This window comes from Caretta caretta, chromosome 7 (assembly GCF_965140235.1).
Source record: "Caretta caretta isolate rCarCar2 chromosome 7, rCarCar1.hap1, whole genome shotgun sequence".
NCBI lineage: Eukaryota > Metazoa > Chordata > Testudines > Cheloniidae > Caretta > Caretta caretta.
In genome coordinates, this window is record NC_134212.1 from 26,225,448 (window position 1) to 26,248,492 (window position 23,045).

At 39.5% G+C, this 23,045-nt stretch overlaps 1 protein-coding gene across 19 annotated transcripts in view; it reads left to right on the forward strand.

Moving 5' to 3' along the window:
* The window catches only part of ERC2 (ELKS/RAB6-interacting/CAST family member 2), an 840,901-nt gene that overhangs the window by 11,251 nt on the left and 806,605 nt on the right, over nucleotides 1–23,045 (forward strand). For all 19 annotated transcript variants that reach the window (XR_012669214.1, XR_012669216.1, XR_012669218.1 and 16 more), the window contains exon 2: nucleotides 16,076–16,876. Coding sequence is in view for 1 of the 19 variants with exons in the window: in XM_075130329.1 (XP_074986430.1) it covers nucleotides 16,226–16,876 (651 nt within the window). In the remaining 18 variants the exon portion in view is untranslated. The remainder of the gene's footprint in view (nucleotides 1–16,075; nucleotides 16,877–23,045) is intronic.

Sequence of the window (23,045 nt, forward strand, 5' to 3'; positions counted from 1 at the left end):
CAAAGGTTGCCGATCCCCAATATATACTGCTTACTGTATTTTTCACTCCATGCATCTGATGAAGTGGGTTTTAGCCCATGAAAGCTTATGCCCAAATAAATTGGTTAGTCTCTAAGGTGCCACAAGGACTCCTCATTGTTTTTGCTGATACAGACTAACACGGCTAACACTCTGAAACCTAAAACCAGATGCTATTCTATTATTTCCTGAACAAAAATAATGTTCTTATTACTAAAAGGAAAAATTGATATATGGTTTTATCCTGCAAATAGTTGAGTTGTATAATTTTACTAACAGGAGTAGTCCTAAAGAATTCAGTGGAAACTACTCCTATGCATAAAGGTCTGGGCTGTTTGGTGTGTGTGTGTAAGTGCATAATTTTTAAAGGCACTTTAGGAGCCTATGAAATGAAAGGATCAAGTTTTAGATATTAATTTGTTTAATAACAATGTTAGTAATCGGATATAGAATTGTACACAAATTTGCTCAACTAGTTATAGATTTGGTTGAGTACTTTGTGTGTTTGTAGATATATATAATTTATTTATTTTAGGGAATCTTGAGGTAGTTTTATCATTGCGTTCAACTCCTATCTGTGAATTCTTTATATGAAAATAAATAGCTGATCTTTAGTAAATAGGTCACACTGTATGCTTAGTGAATTGACACTTTGTGCTTCAAAAAGTTATTTAATTTATAATCATTGTGTGTATATATAGACAATCATAGATATTTGAAGTACTGTAGGCATGTTTTACATGCCTTCTGGTTACTATTCTACCAGTAGCTTCTACATTATGCAAATAATAAAATTTATTTTGGATTACTGAAACCTCCATCATTCAGTCCAAGTATGACTTTTACAATCATATCTTAATTTAATTTATAAGGAAAGAAATTATTTTCATATCATGACATGTTTATCACTTTTTGATTGAACTGGTTATCTGTATGAGTTCATTTTGTAGTTTGTAGAGCTGATGAATTATAATAGTGTTTTATGAAAATCATGCGTCACTTATTGGATATCAAAGGGAAAACAAATATAGAGAGTGATCCTCCATAATGAGTTGATATTGTGTTAAATGAGCCTGTTGCGTGAAACAGTATAAATGGCTCTTCTGTCTGTTCCACTTTTAAAAATCAAACATGGCCTTATCTACATCACAAATTTCTGCAAAGTCTAAAATATAATAGCTGCTGTACCCAGGGTCTTTAACCCCCTAAATTTTGTATGGGTCTTTTTCCTTATCCATATTCTTACAACATAGTATAGAAACTAATATGAGTGATTAAAGGAAATCCTCCTAAAATGTTCAAATTTATAAACAACTTAATTTCTTCTACTAATGGGCTTCCTTTATCTAAAGGGCCTGAATGGAAGAATATACACAAATATATTCCCTATGAGAAAATAGGTATATATAAAAATCAAGCCTTAATATAATAGCCTTTATTTATAAATAAGATTTAAGCCTTAATCTTGCAATTGGATCTAATAATGAAGGGGTCTGAACTAACAAATCCAATTGCAGGACCAGAGTCTTAATTTGTTTGTCAAGACTCTCAGCTCTTTATGCACTTAATACACATTCTCTCTGTTTTGGTGAGATGCTGAATTAGTTGTACCATGCTGCATGTATGAATCGTACCGGACTGTTTAAAATAAAGTTGGACACTCAAATGCAAATTATAGTCTCCAACTGGGGCAAAATAGTGTGAATATTTAAACTGTACTATAAGCATAATACTTCCAGTTTGTCTTATCCATTTTTGTTTTCTATTAATTTTTTTTAATCTTTCTCATTTTAGGCCATTCCGCTAGCATTCTAACAGTATGTAAACTGGACACTTTCCTTCCTGCTGAAAGTCTGGCCTAATATGATGAATCATTGATTTATAATATATATTATTATATTTGCAGTTACATACTGTTTCCATAAATGGTAGCTTTCTTTCATATATCTGGAACCCCCTCCATACTCCACTTGATTTTAAAGATGATCTGCAAAAGAATTTTTAAAAATTGGGCTTGTGCCATTTTTTCTTCTTTATGACTTAAAAACAAGGCCTGGAAGATTGTTAGAAAAGTGCTTTTTAAAAATGCATTAAAACTAGAAATATCAGGAATCGGAAGATTGGTCTTCCCTAAGTTTGCTGGTGGACCTCCTCCAATCATATTTTTTGCAAGCTCTAACACCTTAATTGAAAGAGGAAATGTTGCTGAATCTTTAATCAAGACATTCTTTATTTTAAAATTTTAATTAATAACTGAAGTTAAATAGGTGTTAACAAAAAATCCCCACATTGTATGCTACCCATTGTGCATATTTTTCATGTTATGATAAATTATGTTTTCCCAATATTAATTAAAACAATTCTGTCCCCAGAGAGAGATCCTAAATATCACCATGTACAAATGTCAAACTGTTTAGTCAGTAGTCTTTAAGCTCGAAAGACCCAAAAATCATGATGTAAAATATGAACTTTTTAAAGATCCATTTTTAATTGATTAGCACTCGTAAATTTACAGACTTACTTAAAAATTATCGGTGTGTTCAGTCTTTACTCAGAGATTGTGCTGTAAATTTGGGGAAGATGAATTGTATTTTTCATACAATACAAAGAGGATGAATCCTGGCTTAAATGCAAAGTTGAACCCAACCCTAACTAGGATGTAACTACAGTCTCCCATAATTACATATTTTTAAGCAAGTTTAAAAAAAACCCTCTAGATCGCAATCTCTCATCTTTGGGGAAGTTCAAAGTCTCATCCAAACACTGTAAATTCTAGTAAAACACCCATCATTCTAGATGAAGACTACGGGTCAGATCTTCTGCTGGCATAAATTTGCATACTTTCATTGGCTTCAATGAGCAAAACTCATTTAAACCAGCTAAAGATCTGACTCTGTAACTATCATACATTATAACCTCTGTCCATTTTATATGCTGACAAGGTTGGGTGGTGGAGAGGCATACCTGAGAAGGTATGTGTGTCAAAAAGTGGCCACCTTTACTCTCCTTTTATTTTGGGCTGAATCCCACCCCTACAAATTTGCAACCCTCTGGCACAATTTAAATCTGCCTGGTGGCAGTCTTAAATTGTGCTGGCTGTAGTCCAAATCTTCTAGCTGCTGAATAAGGTACCTTTCAGGCAGCTTCTTGCTGGTGGACCAGAACAAATCTGCCCCTAACATAAATGAGGATCTGCTCCATCATGTTAATGGTTGCTTCAGGCTGCTTTTACAAACAAAAGTTGTAATGAATATTTTCCTTAATGTTTTTATGTGTGGGGAAGGTGTGTCTGAAAGACTGCTTTGATTCTGTATATGTGAATTAATTGGGTAAACCAAGAATTTACGATTTTTTAAAAACTAAGGTTAATTTCAGTCTGTAATGGTAAATACATCAACTTGAAAATTGGGAGGGTTACAATAATGGCTATTTTGTTATATGTCATCTTAAATCTGGAACTTGAATTGTGATGAGGGAAAACTCAGATTTTATAGTAAAAACCGGGTCTTCATGATTGCTGCAGTAACAGTTTTTTTTCTGTTTTAGTTTTCAGCTGAAAAACTGAGCATTTTATTTAATGAAATGTCAAAATTAAAATAGTACAGCACTTGCCAACCTAGTCAACTCCCTTGGAGACAATACTACTACATAGAAAATGTGGGTTAGGAAGAACTAACTTCTGTTTAGAAAGCTTCAGAGAAGTGAAATTTGTTTCTTCTAGATGGAAATAGAATTATTTAAAAGTACCTCCTAGCATTTGCAGGAGCATTCGGTAAACATATCAAAATCAATATAGGGTGGGGGAATTAAAACAATGAAAAACTATTGTTTTAGCTCAAAGGAAGGCTGAAGACATACTAAGACTGAAATTAATCTTCTGAATTCTTACTTGAGGGTGAGGGGTAAGCTTCCTTAATCTCTAGGCAGTGGTGGGCAATATGCGGCCCATAGGCCAATCTGCTGGCAGGCTGCGAGGCAGTTTGTTTACATTGACTGTCTGCAGGCATGGCTGCCTGCAGCTCCCAGTGGCCGTGGTTCGCTGTTCCCTGCCAGTGGGAGCTGCGGGAAGTGGCGCGAGCCACAGGGATGTGCTGGCTGCTGCTTCCCGCAGCTCCCATTGTCTGGGAACAATGAACTGGGAGCTGCGGGCAGACGGGCATTTAGTGGTCAATGTAAACAGTCTTGCGGCCCACCAGCGGATTACCCTGAATGGCCACAGGTTGCCAGTCACTGCCCGAGGGTCACCTGCCGCCTGCTGAAAGGACCTGCATGGCCCAAGAAGATCCAAAGAGGCACACTTGAAATGAATTTCTACACCAAGAATGATTAAAGGATTAGAAAACATACCTTACAGTGATACACTCAAGGAGCTAAAACTATTTAGTTTAACAAAGAAAAGGCTGAGTGGTGACTTGATTACAGTCTGAGCCCTGACATGGGGAACATATATTTAATAATGGGCTCTTCAGTCTAGCAGAGAAAGGTGTAACATGATCAAATGAGTAGAAGTTGAAGCTAGACAAATTCAGACTGGAATTAAGGTACTTATATATATATTTCATGGTGAGAGTAATTAATCATTGGAATACTTTACCAAGCGTCATGATGTATTCTCCATCTCTAACAAATTTTAAATCTAGATTGGATCTTTTTCTAAAAGATATGCTCTAGGAATTATTTTGGTTTAGTTCTGTGGCCTGTGCTGTACAGGAGATCAGACAGGATGATCACAATGGTCCCTTCTGGCTGTAAAATCTATGAAAGTTTTAAAGTTGTGTGTGTTTGTTTGTTTTGGTGAATTTCTGTTTATTTTTTGTTTTTGTTTTTACGTTAAAAGCAGACAGGACCTGTATTTTTAAAAGTCCCTGGTGACTAAAGAATTAGTGAAATGATGACATGACAAGAGCCCAGAAGTGTGAGAATTGAGCAACTGAGAGGGGAAAGGACTTCTAACCTAACTCTTAGAACTTTGCTTTTTGTTAGCACTTAGTTAACATTTTCATTAACATTAACAAATTACCAACATTTTCGATAAAGGATTTTATTATTAAACATCCTTGGCTCTTTCAGTTAAGGAGCAAGAAATCAAAATAAATATGCATGGAGACATCCAACCTTCTTTGGAAGACAGTTTGCTTTGTAAAGTGTGTTTATTTTTGATTGCCAAGTATTGGTAGGTATGCTGTACTGTGCTGCTGGAATGTAGCCGAAAGAGGCTCCACGTGGCCCCTGCGCTCATCTGAATCCTGGGAGTTGGGGAATGCTGGCCAATCAGCACCCTCCTCCCCCAACTAGCCAATGGGTGACAGAGATTCCACTGGGAGGAGTTACCAATAGTCCTTTGGCAAGTGCCCTTACTACTGGGGACTGTCTCTTTTTTACCACTGGCGCCATCAATTTTCCCCACCCTTTGATGCGGGTGGGTGGCATTTATAAAGATATGCAATATGTTCTACAGGAAAAATTAGGGGAGATCAGACTTGATAATTCTGCTATTCCTTAGGTCTGGTCTGCACTAGAAAATTAGGTTGTCATAACTATGTTGCTCAGGGGCATAGGCACTGATTCCGTGGGCACTCTGGGGCTGGAGCACCCGTGGGGAAAAATTAGTGGGTGCTCTGCACCCACCAGCAGCCAAGATCACCTCCTCCTCCCCCCACCCCGAGCGCCCCACGTCCCCACTCCTCCACTTACCTCCCAGTGTTTCCTGCCTGGCCACGTTAGCAAGCTTCGGGGGTGGGTGGGAGAGGAGCGGGAATGTGGCGCGCTCAGGGGAAGAGGCAGGACCAGGGCGGGGATTTGGGGAAGGAATTGGTATATTGGCAGGGAGGGGGTGGAGTTGGGGCGGGGACTTTGGGGAAGGGTTTGGAATGGGGGTGGGAAGAGATGGGGCAGGGGCGGGGCTTCATGGAAGGGGTGTAGTGGGGGCGGGGCTGGGGTGGGTCGAGCACCCATGGGAAGGAGGGGAAGTCGGTGCCTATACTCAGGGATGTGGATATTTCATTTCCCTAAGTGGCGTAATTCAACTGACCTACGTCCCCATGTAGACAGTGCTAGGATGACAGAAAAATTCTTCCATCTACCTAGCTACTGCCTCTCAGGGAGGTGGATTACTTACGTTAATGGCAGAATCCGTGCGGGTAGTACCTACACTGAAGCACTACGGCACAGCTTTGCCATTGTAGCATTTTTAAGTGAAGACAGACTCTCAGAAAAGCCATAAAATGTTTTTTAAAACAAAACACATCCCCTTTCAGGCCTTTTGATGTATCAAAATAACCCTCCTCCCCCCAGGCCAGTTCAGGTTATCCTGACTCAGGCAGAAGATGATATGTTTGGAATACTGGTAAATGAGAGAGTTTCCGATTAGACCTTAAAGATTATTTCTTTACACTGTTCAAGTACTAGCTAATGTAAAGTACTAGTCAGCTGAAAACTGACTGAACTTTAATGTAAATATTTAATTAAAACAGGGGTTTAGCTTTAAAGCTATTCTAAAAAGTTAGTTGTCCAAAACATTGTAGTAAAAAAAAGTGATGGTTTAAACTCAGTGCAGAGCCAGGACATTTTAAAAAAATAATACTGCTTTTTTTGTCTTTATTTTGAATATTAGAGTTAGCAAAAAACCTAAACCTCCGAAAATTTTTTGAAAGGCAGTACTGACTTTCTACTCACCTATATTTGATAATAATGTAATTGCTCATTCATTCAGCATGCCTGCTATCCAACATGCTTAATATTGCTTTTGGGGCAAACGGTTTTCGTTGTTGGAATTTTGTGAACACACAATAAGTATTAATTGCTGTCACTTTGCCTGACAGCAGTAGAATGCCTGACAGCTTTATTTTACAATCTTATACATTCTAAGATGCATATTCAACAACATTCCTTTTCTCGCCTTCATTCGCCATTCCATTCATTAGCTAGAATCAAATCCAGGAAAGAGCACCTCCTGTGAGGTGATGAATGCCCTCAACTCCCATTAACATCAGTGGGGGTTCAGGGTGCTCAGCAACGTGGACGATCAGGTGGTAGTAATCCATTAAATTCTCATGCACAGATACATATATATATATATATATATATTGTTGTAACACACTACAACAGTGAGTATTCTGAAAATTTCTGAAATTATTGCTTAAATTATATGTTAGATGAAATTTACTATATTTGTAAAAAGACTATAATAATACCAGCAATCCAGTTTCAGAGCATGATTTAAAAATAATCTAAATGTGAATGTTGCCATTTGGTATATTGTAATGGTGTATGTTAGCAACATTTTAAAAAATCTGAACATATCAATATGTATTTTTATCCCTCCAGTTTTTTTAATTTAGTTTTTCAAACTCTTAACAGATATTTTAAAATATAAAGAATCATATTGTGTGGTTGTGACTGGTTTACAACCCCCCCTCTCATTTGATCATTGCTCATACCTCCATGCAATAAACCAAGAAAGGACATTTTAATTTTGATAAACACAATGTGTAGTGCATATATGAACAGGCTTTTTGTTCATTATCTTTTTAGTATAGATAAAGTAAAATGATAAAAGTGCTGTAGAACTCAGATTAGCTAATGAATGCACCCTTCTGTACAATGTACTTCACTTCTCCATTTTCCAATTTTTCCTCACTTTTTGTTTTTAATACAGTAATAAATGTAAAAAAAGAAACTCAAAGAAAATTATATCCTGCTTTTCTTGGTAATGTGTTGAGTCACAATTAAAACAAGAAAAATCCCAGATAAAGCTAACAATAAAGCATAAATACTTCCAGTTCTGGGCCACTGGTTATAAAAGCATGCATTCCTCAAAACTTGGATAAGTCCTGCTTACCAGTCTATGGTGAGGGTATATTTTAAAGAATTCATAAAGGGTGCCAAGACACTTTTATTTGTGAAGTAGGCATGCATCTTTTCCAGAAACCTTTTGTCAACTGAGGTGTTTAAAAATGTTGGGAGGATAAATTATAAGGGAGAGTACAGAGACACTGTGTCTTCTTTCTTTCTCTCATCTCCCAGTCCTTTTTATATCTGTTATTTTGTTTTCCTTTTACTCCCAGGGAACTTTAGAAGTACTGAACTATGTCCAGACTGTTTGGAGGGCTTTCTGAGCGTATTAAAAATCAGGTTGCTAATGTCTATACTTACTTAGCAATGCATATTATTTTGTGTTTTTTAGTAAGCTTTCAATGAAGTTACAGATGTTGGAGCTCTCGGTAATGAGAACATTGGCAAGTCTTCAGGTGTTTCACTATTGCAGGAGGAGCTTGTTTCCAGGGTTTGGTGGTGACAGCTAGGAGATGCTGGACCAGGGAGGAGAAAGAGACTGTAAATGGTGTTTGAGATTCCCAAGTGGAGTTGCCAGGATTATCGTGGTGCAGCAATGCCACAATAATTAAGGTTGCGTCACAACTTCTGTTTAAAGGTTGACCTTTCTAAGTTATCTAAAATTGACATGTTTAGTTGGATACCCTTTGAAATTTGATGTGCCTTATGAGAGTGCAGGGTAGGATTAGTGACCTAAATTTAGGGTCATTTGAGCTAGGAGTTGCAGAGATATAAACCCTGAAAAAATTGCCATTTTTTCAAAAAGTTTTTGGAGATGTGGTGGTGTTGTTTTTGCTCAGAGATAGAGATCAAACTATTGATGTGATACAGGTCAAAATTGTCTCTATCTGTTGAGTTTTGCCCAAGTTTAGTACCCACAAAATCTTTGGGGATCCAACCTGAGAATGGTGTTTGGGATGCAGGAGGGGGCTCAGGGCTGGGGCAGGCAGTTGGGGTGTGGGGGTGTTGTGGGGTGTGGGCTCAGGGAGGGAGTTTGGTGTGGGAGGGGACTCCGGGCTGGGGCAGGAGGTTGGGGTGCGGGAGGGGGTTCCGGATGTGGAGTCTGGGAGGAACTTACTGCAGCTTCCAGGAAGCAGCCACCAGGTCCCTTCAGCCCCTAGGTGCATGGACGGCCAGGGAGGCTCCGCGTGCTGCCCTCGTGCCTGCAGGCGCCGTTCCTGCAGCTCCAATTGGTCACAGTTTCCGGCCAATGGGAGATGCGGAGCCGGCACTCAGGGCGGGGGCAGGGCGCAGAGCCTCCCTGTGCCTAGGGGCTGCAGGGACCTGGTGGCTGCTTCTGGGAGTTGCGTGGAGCCAGGGCAGGTAGGGAGCCTGCCTTCGCCCCGGGCCCCTGCTGCACCACCAACCGGACTTTTAACAGCCCGGTTGGCAGTGCCGATTAGAGCCACCAGGGTCCCTTTTTCACTGGGTGTTCTGGTCAAAGACCGGACGCCTGGCAACCCTGTGTACTGGGGATCTGTACCAAGCTTCGTGTGTTTTTGTTTGTTTGTTTTTTGTTTTTGTTTCTTTAAGGTCTATAAGTCACAGACCAGGGAATCTATGGAATATAACACAATCAGCAACATTTTACATGTAGACTGATTGTTCAGTTTACAGATGATCAGATGCTACAATGGGGGATATGTTATAAATAGACAGATATCATCTATGCATGCAATGCGCTTGTGAGTCATTAGGAGATAAAAATATAGACAGGTACAAATGTAGAAAATTTCTCACAAGCTTCAATTCATTGGAAGTGATTTAGCTCTAGCAAAATCCAAACGGGATCTTAAGAAAATTAATGGTTCTGTGTAGAAATATGTAAACAGAATGAAAATATAATAATGAATATAAAACAAATCTCAGAGCTTTGTGAAGATTATATTCTTGCATGAAAACTGTATAATGTATACCACAAGAATATTTGTGAACTTGGAAATATAGTAGTAAACCAGTACTAGATTTAAAAGCTTGAGTTTTAAGGCTAAATAAAAATAGACAGTAAAATTCAAATAAAATCCAGTGTGTGAGACTTAAGTAGATCAAGTCAGTCCATGATATTATTAAGTATCAGAGGGGTAGCCGTGTTAGTCTGGATCTGTAAAAGCGGCAAAGAGTCCTGTGGCACCTTATAGACTAACAGATGTACTGGAGCATAAGCTTTCGTGGGTGAATACCCACTTTGTCAGATGCATGATATTATTGTCAGCAGAGTACAGGTGATGAGATGAGGCAGAAATCTTGAAAATAAATGAAACCTAATTTAGAACAGCCATCAAGAAGTACTTTCTTCCTAAAAAAGACTATTCTCTATTCTCTGAGATCTTCAGGGGAGACCCTAGAATAAAATACCCAATAATTTTCTTTCTGAGCATGCGTGCTTAAGAGGCCCCAAATCCTTTTATACATTAAACAATATCTGATATTAAAATAATAACAGGTAGCTTTAGAAATTAATATAAAATACACATTTAAAAGCTATTAAAATAAACTGTTGAGACAATAAATGTGCAGTTTTTAATATTTCTAGGGCCACTAAATTGAAATGATTGGATTTTTAAAAAATGGAAAGTAACTGTTTAAAGAAAATATGACCCTGATCCATATCTAATGTGGACCAAATCCTACACTCTGTCCCAGTCCTGAGTAAATGAGCTTGGGAGGAAGAGGGGCCACAGAAAAGTTTGGGTGGGGATGGGGAAGAATGCAGTCCTCCCAAGCCGTCCACAGAGCTGTATTGGAGCTGCTCCAGGCCTGCTACTACAACCTCTGTAGCTTCAGTGGCAGGTGGATGCATGTGGTTGTGGATCTCCTGACTTTGTTCCTAAAGCCCCTTCTGGGGTAATATGCAGGAGATGCTTATCATTGGCATGATCTCTCTTTGATTTGCTCTCCAGCCTCCATGCCCTGGAACCCCATTGGTTTTTCTCTGGTTTAGAACACTCCATGCTTGAGGGATGGGGGCGGCAGTGTTTGTTTCTATATGAATTACATTTTGTGCTGGTAGCATTTATTCAAGAGAAACGCTGTAAATGGAATTTAATTTCCAGGGTCTAAATCCCCTGCATGTGCCTCCTCCTCAGCCCAAGCTCACTAACTGGGTTTAGTGCCAGTAGATTCTAAAAGTGGTGAGGGGTGGCTGCTACTATGACCCTGAGGTAAGTGTCCCCTGCTGGCCCCTGAATTCTGATACCTGGGGGATGCAGGAAATCCCTGTGAAGCTAGCTTGTATGGATCTCAGGAAGGGGGACCCTCTGTGTAGGTGCCCCCAAAACCTTTCTTGTCTCCTCCTTGCAGCAATTCTAAACTGCTTCTGCTGCATCTGGGGCTCTTCACAGCCATACAGAAAGCGACAGGATTTGCCCACAATTAATTGATTTGCTCCCACATAAGGAAACACTTTTGTATGCTGTATTTTGCACTGGCTACAGATCTGTAAAATTCAAAATTAGATATGCAATGGATTTCAAATTAAAATACACGTGAACTGCAGATGTTTCTTAAGTAATTTTTCAGTTGCTGTTTCTTCACTTATTTTTTTTTCTTGTTTTCAGAACTTTCACATATAGGTAACATTATTAAAACAGAAATGGGAGCATATCACACAAGCACATAGTAAAGGAGAAGTCTAGGGAAAAGCAAGGCCTCTTTCTACAAGCTCAGCATTAGGCACTGAAGAAAAAAATCAGTGTTGAACAGGACCCAAATTATTGCTCTCTTACAGTCATTAATCTTACAGACTTCATACATGCTAGAGAAGGAGGGCATTGAACAGACTGCAGCTAAAAAAGGAGGGCTAAGTAGCTTAATAAGTGAATTAAAGGAGCCAATTAAAGGAGCCAATGTCATACCCATACCGAATGGTGGTAGAAATGGTGGCACTGGAACACCAGACACGGTCCTGATATACTGTAAGTGAGTCCTATGTTTCTCTGAGACACAACCTCACCAGTGCCTCAACCCTCCCGTATCTGCAGCTTTTAAGTGAGTTCAGTTTAAACAATACTAAGGATTTTGGTAGTCCATTACCACTGCATCTCCGTGCTTATCACCGTGCCAACTGCTTATCAGTGTGGAAGGGAGTTGCTCTTGGTGGTGGGAAGAACATACAAATGAGCTGCCTGATCTTTGAGTTGCTCTATGTAAGCAGTGTCAGGATGAGCTCCACCCTGACATCTGGTGGTGAGGTGTGGCAAGTTGTGGAAAAGAACTTCAGGGGCGGATCTCATTTGCATAGGCACACCCATCCCGCCTAGAATGAGGCCATAGCTGCCCAAATGGTCACTTTGGCTGCTGTGGGATCCCCAGCGTCTCTGTTATTGGGGCAGGAAGAATAAATTGTTGTTACGCTGATTATGGGAACTGTGCTTGGAACTGCACTTGGCCTTTTGTTATGATGGAGGGACTCACCATCAACTAAGTAGCACTCGCTAGGCAAGGGTCATGGGTTTTAAAACTCTGAAGGGAGAGAGGCTGGGGACAAGTATTAATACTTGGTGGTATGGGCCCCTTGGTGAGGGCCTTCCATGCTAATTGCACTTCCTCCTCTCTCCACTGTGGAATATCAGAGCTAATTTTGATTCCATTAGGAGTCTAGTTACAGGCTGCTGAGCTCACTTTGGGCTAATAGTGCACCAGCACTGAGGCTCCCCTACTACAAGGTGAATTCACCAAAGAGCTGAACTGACTAAGAGCTGAAATCACTGAGCGTTGTGTTAAGTAGTGCGGGAGCCTGAAGATATATTGTGGAGCAGTTTGCGGGATGGCTGGAGTGCCTTGTGGACAGGCTGGTGGAGCAGTTCGTGGGACAGCGGGAGCTGCTTGTGGGCTGTGGAGCGGAGCTGAGCGAAGGAGTTCGTGGGGCGGCTGGCAGAGCGGAGCGGAGGCCTATGGAGCTGTGGGGCGGTCAGCTTCAGATCATGTAAGGTGCCTCTTACCCCTGTCCCATCTCCACCCAGGTTGGGAGGTAAAGCTCCACAGATAAACTTTCGAACTCTGGGGCTGCCCTGACCAGAGTCTTTTGGGTCATTGGACTTTTGGGACTTTGGGTGATTTGGGGTTGCTGGACTCAAGAACCAAAGGGAAAGGGGCATGCCCCAATTTGCTTGGGGTAGGTTTTTTTTGCTCATGGGTTGTGTTATGAATCCTGTTGGTGGTGTTTCCCCAACATAATGCCACATTGTTTCTCTCTGTTATTAAAAGGCTTTTTGCTACACTCAGACTATGTGCTTGCGAGAGGGGAAGTATTGCCTCTTGGAGGTGCCCAGCGGGGGTGGTATATATTTGTCCCAGGTCACTGGGTGGGGGCTCGAGCCGGTTTGCATTGTGTTATTGGAATGGATCCCCTAGATATTGAACCCGGCCTTTGTTGCTGCCAACTCTGACGGGCAGAAGGGTTACATATATATGGATCCTCACTCTATACCTATTGCACTGTTATGGGGAAGTAGAGATCGTCAGGGATCTCTGACTATATTACAAAAAAAAATATGTGGTGAGGTGATTGGGGAATTATGAGAAAGGATCAAATCGTCCCGACCCCAATAGTCATGAGGTGTTGTGTGTCCTCTGCTTCAGTGACCTTAACTTCACTCCCTGACTGTTTTGGAGCTGAGATGTCAGAAATATTGTGTACCCTAGTGAAACAAGTGCTATATACCATGTGACAGCTGGAGCTGGCGAGACACGGATTTTGTCTCTTTACTGGGGGTATGTTTGGGCACCCAAATACTAGGATAATAGGCACTGTCGTAAGAACTTAGATAGGGAAACTGCATCGGTCTCTTCTAGGATTTGAGTTTGCCTCCATTGCAGTAGAGTCCCGTAAGACTCCAGACAGCTTCAGGGCTCAATTCCTTGGGCAAGCCTTTGGCCTATATGATTAAAATGGTTCAGCATTATTCTACAGGCTGAGTAGTTCCCATTGACTTCATTAGAATTTACCTGTATACTTCAGCCGGAGAGCGTTGCTAGAGTCTAATTTCATATCCACTATTTCTGCTTAAATAGTCAAAATTCCAGTACTTGTCGGAATGGATGTGCCTGTGCGGCATCCTGAAAAGTTGAGGCTCATTTCTATATGGAAGAAACATCTGTATTTTGGGACAACAGAACTGCCTTTCACCTGCTGGGGAAAATACAAACCAACAGGAAACAGTGACTCTCGTTAAGCTGGTTAATACAAACCAATGTTTTGTTAGCACTGGTTGAGCCAGTTTGCCTAGGGCTATATTTGCACTAGAGAAGGGAATTATTGGAAATTGAACTGCTTGGATAGAAACAGTTTCAGCACAAACAGTTCAGTGTGTCCATTTTAGTCACACTGAAGGACATCAGAACCTTGCATTTTTGCCCCATATCCACAACCACTATTTTAAACCATTTCCATTGCAATGCCATCCAGGTACTATTCCTATAATTACTGGCCCAACTGGCATCAAAAGTGGATTCTGGAATAATTTGAAAGGGTACTGATGCACTGCAGAATAGTACCGAGGGGACCAAGAAGAAACATTTTAGCACGTCCAAATCCATGCTGGCAATGAAACAGCTCAGACTGAAGTGGTTTACGCTATACTGGTTCTTAGACCTATTGAAAAGCTAGTCTACCCCCAACAGTTTTTAGAATCCATGTAAACCAGATGAAACATCCTTGTATGAGGTCATGGATGGTTTATAAATCTTGGAGATTAGAATGGTTTACAAAGGTACATTTCTCTAGTATAGAGATAGGTAGGGGCTATGGCAAGTGGGGACTTTTTTTTGTCTTTGTTTGCACTAATGTCTGTAATTGTTTTTTCTAAAATGGTTCAAACACAGTGGCAATGATTTAATATTCTAGCTGTTATTCTTGGTTTAAAAATATTTACATTCCTTCCCCCTCTATCCCCCTCCACCAAAAAAAAAACCCCTCTCAACACAAATGTAGAATGGACATTATAGAATAAGAATAGGGTACCTGTATGTAGTGGTAATGTCCTGGTAGGGTGACCAGACAGCAAGTGTGAAAAATTGGGACAGGGGGTGGGAGGTAATAGGAGCCTATGTAAGAAAAAGACCCCAAAATCGGGACTGTCTCTATAAAATCGGGACATTTGATCACCCTATGTCCTGGGGAAATGCTTAAAAATTGCTGGATTTAAGTGACTTAGACTTGGTGCTGCTGCTCTGAATGAATCCTCTCTTTAAGAAATTATTTTAGATCTGGTTTAGTTATCGCAGCCAAGTTACTTAATTTCACAGATTGCTTGGAATGCTTGTTTGTTGTTTAAAAAAAAAATCAGTGAAGGTTCATAGTTATGGGTGATAAATGTGGATCAGATGTTCCTGATATTATCAGATTCTTTATTATTGTTTTATTTTTATCGGTTATGAAATTATCAGTAACTTTAACTGTTCTGATTATTTAAATCAGTTACAAAAGTAAGCCTGCTACAGAAATACCATTATGACATCAAATGCAGAAAAGGAGATTTGACAGTCCCTCCTTTACTTGAGGAAAGAATTAACTGTTTATAATATACTTTTTTCCTTCAATAGACAAACAACAAATACCAACAAGTCTGTGGTTTATAGTTCCAGTCATCTTTCTAATAATTTATAATTGTCCTGAAGACAATTATTCTCTGAAATTAACTGTCTTATTGTAAACCTTGAAATTTAGCTTAACAATATCTGTTTCTTCCACTAAAACTGAGCTATCAGAAGTACTGTGTTTTATTTAACCTCCCCTCTCTTGGCCTCCATCATGTCCCCACCAATGTGGTATTTATTAAGCTAATGTTATTAAAGGAAAACAGATATGTTGTGTTTTGAAAATATATTCATGATCTCTGGTTTCAATTTGTTTTTGTGTAGACACCAGATAGTTTCATCCCTGGTGTAATTTCATTGTGATTATTAATTAAGTGAATTGACTTAAATGACTGAAGTTACATTAGGGATATATTTGGTCCACAGTGTTACTAATTCAAAATGCCAAACATAGTTTCTAGCACGAAAAAAATGAACAGTTGTTTCTCCATTTGAAATTCCATTAAATATGGAAATTCACAGGTAATAATCCTAAATGTAAAACAGCATTATTCTTACTTTAAAAATAATTATTCCAAGATCAGTTGATGTATGCTGTGCTTTATGACCCACTTTCATCATTGTAAAGTTACTTTATATTGTATTTGTTTTAAGTTACTTTACTCAACTTTAATTATTTTTTTTCCAGATCTTCAGTGTTTGAGAAGTTATCAGTTTTTTCCTACTCGAAGAATGCAGTGAAACCATTTGCCAGCATTATTATCTGGAATTATAGGTTTGATATCCAGCATCAGTGTTACTAATTTCTTATTAAATAGTACCTCACAGTAGTAGAAAAATGTATGGAAGTGCAAGAACAATCAGTAATTTGGAAGGCAGTCCTTCCAGGTCTCCTCGTTTGCCAAGATCTCCTCGTCTGGGCCACAGGAGAACAAGCAGCGGGGGAGGAACAGGTAAGACACTATCAATGGAAAACATCCAGTCCCTTAATGCAGCCTATGCAACATCTGGACCGATGTATCTTAGTGACCATGAAGGTGTAGCGTCTACTACTTTCCCAAAGGGCACAATGACTCTTGGAAGGGCTGCAAATCGAGCTGTGTATGGTGGTCGAGTCACAGCTATGGGGAGTAGTCCAAATATTGCTTCAGCTGGACTTTCTCACACAGATGTCCTTTCTTATACTGATCAGCATGGAGGTCTGACCACATCTTCACATCATCATCATCATCAAGTTCCCTCTATGCTGAGACAGGTAAGGGATAGCACCATGCTAGATCTACAGGCTCAGCTCAAGGAACTACAAAGAGAGAATGATCTTCTGAGAAAAGAACTGGATATCAAGGACAGTAAGCTGGGATCTTCCATGAATAGCATCAAGACTTTTTGGAGTCCTGAGCTAAAAAAGGAAAGAGTCTTGAGGAAAGAAGAAGCTGCCAGAATGTCAGTTCTTAAAGAGCAGATGAGGGTTTCTCATGAAGAGAACCAGGTAAGTAATCCTGAAAGTTTATTTCTACCAATTTACAACTAAGCACTTAATATTTTGCTTATGATACTGTGACCTGTATTGGAGCAAGTTTGGCATAATCAACAGGAATTCTGTGTCTTGTATATCTGCCTCTGGCTGCTAAGCAGTAGGAAAGCACACTAATAAGAAGCTGGATGTAGCTTATAATTTCCTTGATGCAGCATTCCTTTACATTATTGCTGAGGAGAATGACTGACTGACTTTGCCACTACCTGTTTTCTTATTTGTGAGACATTCTGTAGTATTTTTTTCAACAGCAGTCTAAATACATTCTGCAGGCTTTACTGAAGAGGGAATTGTACCACTTCTACACATAGCTGGAAAAGTATGAGCAAGTATGTGGGGACACATTTTGTATAAGGTGCATAGGGATTTAGCGGCCTAGTTTCCATGAAAGCTAAAAGGAGACATGATATTAAATCCCATTGATTACATTTTATAATATTCTGTATTATACCAACCATGAAGTAAACAGGAATTGTGCTCTGTCAGCTACTTTCCTTAAAGAGACCTATCCTTAGGAAATGAACAATTTGAAAATGTTTAGTTATATTGGAAGTGTAATTACTAATGTTTCCATTCTCTGTTATAATATGATTAAAGATATAGTCATTAATGATTCATATTATTCATGATTAAATATATAGTGCCATCAGCAGAAAAGTAGCTATTCTGAGCTGTTTCCAAGAAGCGATATAGATCAATGGCAAAGGTGAGACTGCAAGTTTCTATTTTGCACAAGTTTCCTACACACACTTTCATTGATGGTCTTGTGTATTTAAAGCTGCCCCTTTTTAGAACATCTATTGATTCTCTTATGAAATAATATAATACATAATATGTTCTTCATCCTTAGAGATCTCCAATCTATGCTCCTCCATTGACAGGCAAGCAGCAATAATCAGGGTTTTTGATGCCTTCTTTTTCCCAGGTTTCTAATCACCACTATTGCTTTCTCTGTGCAGAAGCACTACTAGTAGTGTGCCTCTCTGAACTTCCCAGTGCATTTAGATGTTTCAGTGTATATTATTTCTATCTCCACAAATATTTAAGTAGAGTACCATGTGTGACTGGGTGAAAGCACTAGGTCAGCTTTTCAGACTTGATCTTTCAAGATATGTCTCAAGACTTTCTGGAGTCCTGAGCTAAAAAAGGATCTTTCAAGAAATATCTCAAGATTTCCTTCAGTTCAAAAAAATCAAGTATTGAGCAAAATTCAGAATTTTTGTCCTGTGGAAAATTCTGACATTTCAACATTTTTGTTTTCATTCTAAATCAGAATGAAAAGTCTCAATACTTTTCATAGAACAGAAATTTAAAAAAAAATTCAGTTCAGAAATGTCACATTTCTGTTCTGTTTTGATCAATTGTTTCAACATTTTTGATCAAAATTAAACATTTCAACAGTCGCAAACTCAAAACATTTTGGTTTGGTTTGTTGAAATGACCCCAAATGCTTCATTTCCAGTCAGTTCAACATTAAACTGCATGTTCCCATTTTGGAACATTGCCTTATGGGAGGTGTGGTTTGGGAGCTTGATGCCTCCATTGTCTCCTATAAACCAGACTACTACAAAATGCAGATTTGGGTCATCTGAAACATTTCACACATTTGTGTTGAATTTGCTGAATTGTTTCACTCTGGGAGGAAAAAAACCAAACAAAATTCCCAAACCAGAAAAACTCTTTGTTTTGAAAAAAGAAAAGGAGTACTTGTGGCACCTTAGACACTAACACTGAATGCATCTGATGAAGTGAGCTGTAGCTCACAACAGCTTATGCTCAAATAAATTGTTTAGTCTCTAAGGTGCCACAAGTACTCCTTTTCTTTTTGAGAATACACACTAACACGGCTGCTACTCCGAAACCTCTCTTTGTTTTGACATTTTCTAAATAACTCTTTGTTTCAAAATTTACTTTAACTTTTCTTAATTTTTTTAAATAAAATTGAAGTCCAAATTTTTTTATTTTGGGTTGAATCAAATGTTTCTTTTCACTCACAATAAAATTATTTCTCAATTTTCTGGTCTAGGCAGCAAGACAGTAGTGCATGAATGTAGTACTTGTCCAGGTACCAAACTGACTGCCATGGAGACTGAAGACCTCTGTTTATAGTTAATGCACTTGAAAATTTCATTCTAGTTGCTGTTATATTCTGTATTCTTCAAATTCTAGAACCCATAATATCTCTAAAACTGAAATGAATTTATAAATTTGTCTCTTGTATATGTACTGTAGGTTCTACCTAGGTACCTCAGTTTTAATCTGGAGGGGACCACTTCTATTATGTGAGGGTGGATTAGCTGATATATGTTTGTACAGAATTTGAAGATTCCAAGTGCTGTATAGATGCTAAGTATCACTATTCTCATCAGTGCTTCACTGTCTGCACCTATTCAGTCCTTGGTTTATCTTAAGAATGCCCTTGAGCGTGCCGGTCTTGGTGATGTTTCTTGTGATATGGACTGAGACAACCAACAGCCTTAATATGGTAATGAGTTTCAGTCACTCCTAATCTCTTCTATATTTAAATCAGCAATCTAGAAGCAAAAGTAGCTTTTTTCCATTACCAATCCCCTGCGCCATTCAATCTTCTCCAGAAAACAAACTTAATGGAGGTAGTACTTTTCCATGAGCTGGATTGGTTTAATCCTAACCCTGAATGTCAGTCTCCATCTCACAGGATGGGGAGCTCATCTGGAGTCAGAGGACTCAAGCAAACTGGACATAATCCAAAAGAGAAATCCACATAAAGAGTGTGTAGCTCAGGTTAGTAAACTTGCACTTCAGTTTTTTCAGTGCTCTTTAAATCAAAGCAGTGCTTATTTACACACAAACCTTAGTTCTTGCCCTCATCAAAAGCAAGGGACCCTGCACCTCTACCTTCTGCATTCAACCTTCTAATTCAAAAGTGGGGTTGTATAGCAAGGAACTGGTCACAACAAGATCCAGCACAAAACTCTTTGCCTGGGCTTGGCTTACAGGTCTGTTGCAGCTATCAGCTGCTGACCATCTCCTTTTGTCTTGCATGTCAAAGGGTTCCTTTCTGCATTCTGACACGGCAGCTCTTCCTATAATGATCTTGCTTGTGAAAGTTTAAATGTAGAGAGATTGTGGCTATCCGATATAGTGTCTGATACTCTTTTACAATCTAGGTGTTCCATGTGATATTTATAATCTTCTCCCTTCAGTTTTATAGGACCACGGGAGGGGTGTTCACCAGCCCCAAAAGGGTTAAGAAAGCTGAGAAAGGGGCCAGTTAGTGAGATAGGCCACACATGAGGGATTTAAGCTGGAGAAGCAAGCCCTGACTGTAAGATGGAGCTCAGCTGAGGCTGGACTACCATAAAGCCAGGAAGCTGGCACCAGAAAGGGTTGCAGTAAGGAAGTCTGAGAGGGAAAGATGGCACTAAGGGAAAGAGTAGGACCTCGGGGAGCCTGGCCCTGAGGGAAGGACATACCCAGAAGAGAGAAGGGTGCAGAAGAAAGCCAGTGTGAAGCGAAGTAGGAAGCAGCCCAGGGGAAAAGCCAGCAGGATTGGGGACTCAACAGACTTTGGCTGTGTGTTGTAGGGTCCCCAGGCTGGAACTTGGAGTAGTGGGTGGGCCTGAGTTCCCCTGCCAGTCACTGACTAAGTGGCATCACCTGGACAGTGGGTCTAGTGGGACTCTGCCCCAAAAGGGGAAACCACTTAGTGGCCTGGCCAGAGGACTGAGTTATGAAGAGGAAGCTGCAGCTCCTGGAATGAGAGAGGGGCTGCAGATTGTGAGAGAATGCAGGGGGAGGTGTGGGACCTGGAAGAGAGCTAATCCCCAGAACAGCCCTGAGGAGGCTCCACCCATGGTGAGTGAGTGGACTCCTGTGGCAGACCAGAATAAAGAAATTGCTCTTTACCTCATATTTTGGAATTTGTTTACAGGTTTATTGGTTGTTTGAGGGTCTGTTCTCTTGTTCTATAAAATTTCACACCTTTGAGCTTAGTCAGCATTTTTACTGTTAGAATTTATATAATCACACTGTATTGTGGTGGGCTTTCTTAGGGCAGTGTCATTTTAGTGCCTTCAGTCCAGAGATACTATTTCCTATATAGTCTAAGTCTGGTTCTTAATGACTACAAACTCTGCCTTTATTATTACATTAAGGCATTCTCTAGAGACTGGTTTCAGAGTAACAGCCGTGTTAGTCTGTATTCGCAAAAAGAAAAGGAGTACTTGTGGCACCTTAGAGACTAACCAATTTATTTGAGCATGAGCTTTCGTGAGCTACAGCTCACTTCATCGGATGCATACCGTGGAAACTGCAGCAGACTTTATATACACACAGAGAATATGAAACAATACCAGTGGGGTGGGAGGAGGTATTGTTTCATATTCTCTGTGTGTATATAAAGTCTGCTGCAGTTTCCACGGTATGCATCCGATGAAGTGAGCTGTAGCTCACGAAAGCTCATGCTCAAATAAATTGGTTAGTCTCTAAGGTGCCACAAGTACTCCTTTTCTCTAGAGACTATTTCTTTAACTCGGAGTGTAAGTAAATTAATAATCTGTTTTGAGTTCCTTCCATTTTTATCAGGAGATCTTCCTTTCTGTCTTTTTTGGGTCTGGATCTTTGCAAGAAAGGATATCTTTGATGCTGCTTGGATATTTAAAGTATTTAAATATTACATTACATATTTAAAATTACAATAGTCAAAGAACTATTGAGAGAGTGGGAGACTGTTCCCCTTTTTTCTGGGCCCCAAAAAGCGGGTGCCGGGATTTTCCATAGCTCAACTGATTCATTGCTATTATCTCTGAAGCTTACAAAGCTGAAAGAGTGCTTTCCTCATTTGTAAATTAGGGCCCTCTTTTGTTGGGGAGAGAGAAGGATCCTATGCAGTGGAGGTCTATAAGGACAGCAACCTGGTCAGTCTGACATCCCTTTTAAAAATACTTTCCACTCTGCAGCTATGTCCTTTGAGTTTCATGTCCACAGGGTAGAGGTATTGTCTTGTCTCCCTATCTCTTCCTTGCTCGTGCCAAATTTTTTTGTTTTTAATCGGGGTTGTTGGGATTGCCCAGAATATGGATTGGTGATCTATAAAGGGGAAGCAAGTTGTCTAAGATTTTTAACCTGTAAATGGTGTTTTTGCATCTTAGAATCACCAATCCGTAATGTCCCAACCAGATACTCTGTGTATATTTTTTCCTGATTGGTATTCTTACTAATCTTCTTAATTTTAGTGTATAATTCAGAAGGGATATTATAGAAGCTTTGCATGGGGATCAGAAGGCTGAGAGCAGGGAGTGCACTAAAAATCCTTCAATTCTATTTGCTCCCTGCACTGCTGCCTGTCAGAAAAGGAGAGAAAACTAGCACCATCCATTTGAACTGATGATTCCAACATGAAGAACCACCATATAATTCTACTTTTGTGACATTGCAATAATTTACTTATATCACACTCTGATGTCCATAAACAACACTTATAACATAACTGAATGAAAAAAAACTGCATGTAAATGTCATTATTTAATAGTTGATTATCAAAACAAATAATCCACTATTGGACATAATGGGCCAAATTAATTTATTTCAGGTTTCAGAGTAACAGCCGTGTTAGTCTGTATTCGCAAAAAGAAAAGGAGTACTTGTGGTACCTTAGAGACTAACCAATTTATTTGAGCATACGCTTTCGTGAGCTACAGCTCACTTCATCGGATGCATACTGTGGAAAGTGTAGAAGATCTTTTAAGGAGAGTGATCACTTTAGATAAGCTATTACCAGCAGGAGAGTGGGGTGAGAGGAGGTATTTTTTCATGCTTTGTGTGTATATAAAAAGATCTACACTTTCCACAGTATGCATCCGATGAAGTGAGCTGTAGCTCACGGAAGCTTATGCTCAAATAAATTGGTTAGTCTCTAAATTAATTTATGTTGTTGACTTCACTGGAGTTACACCAAGGGTTAATTTGGTCCTTTGATTTTTCACAAAGCAAACTTCCAGTGAAGGTGGTTATTATTTTCTCTTTGAATATGTATTTATAAATTATCTGATCTTTTATGTTGAATTTTCTTCTCTGTTATAAGAGTTTGCTTCTGATTAATGAGAAAAAGATAAATGGTAGGAAGGATAATAGCAAATCCTCT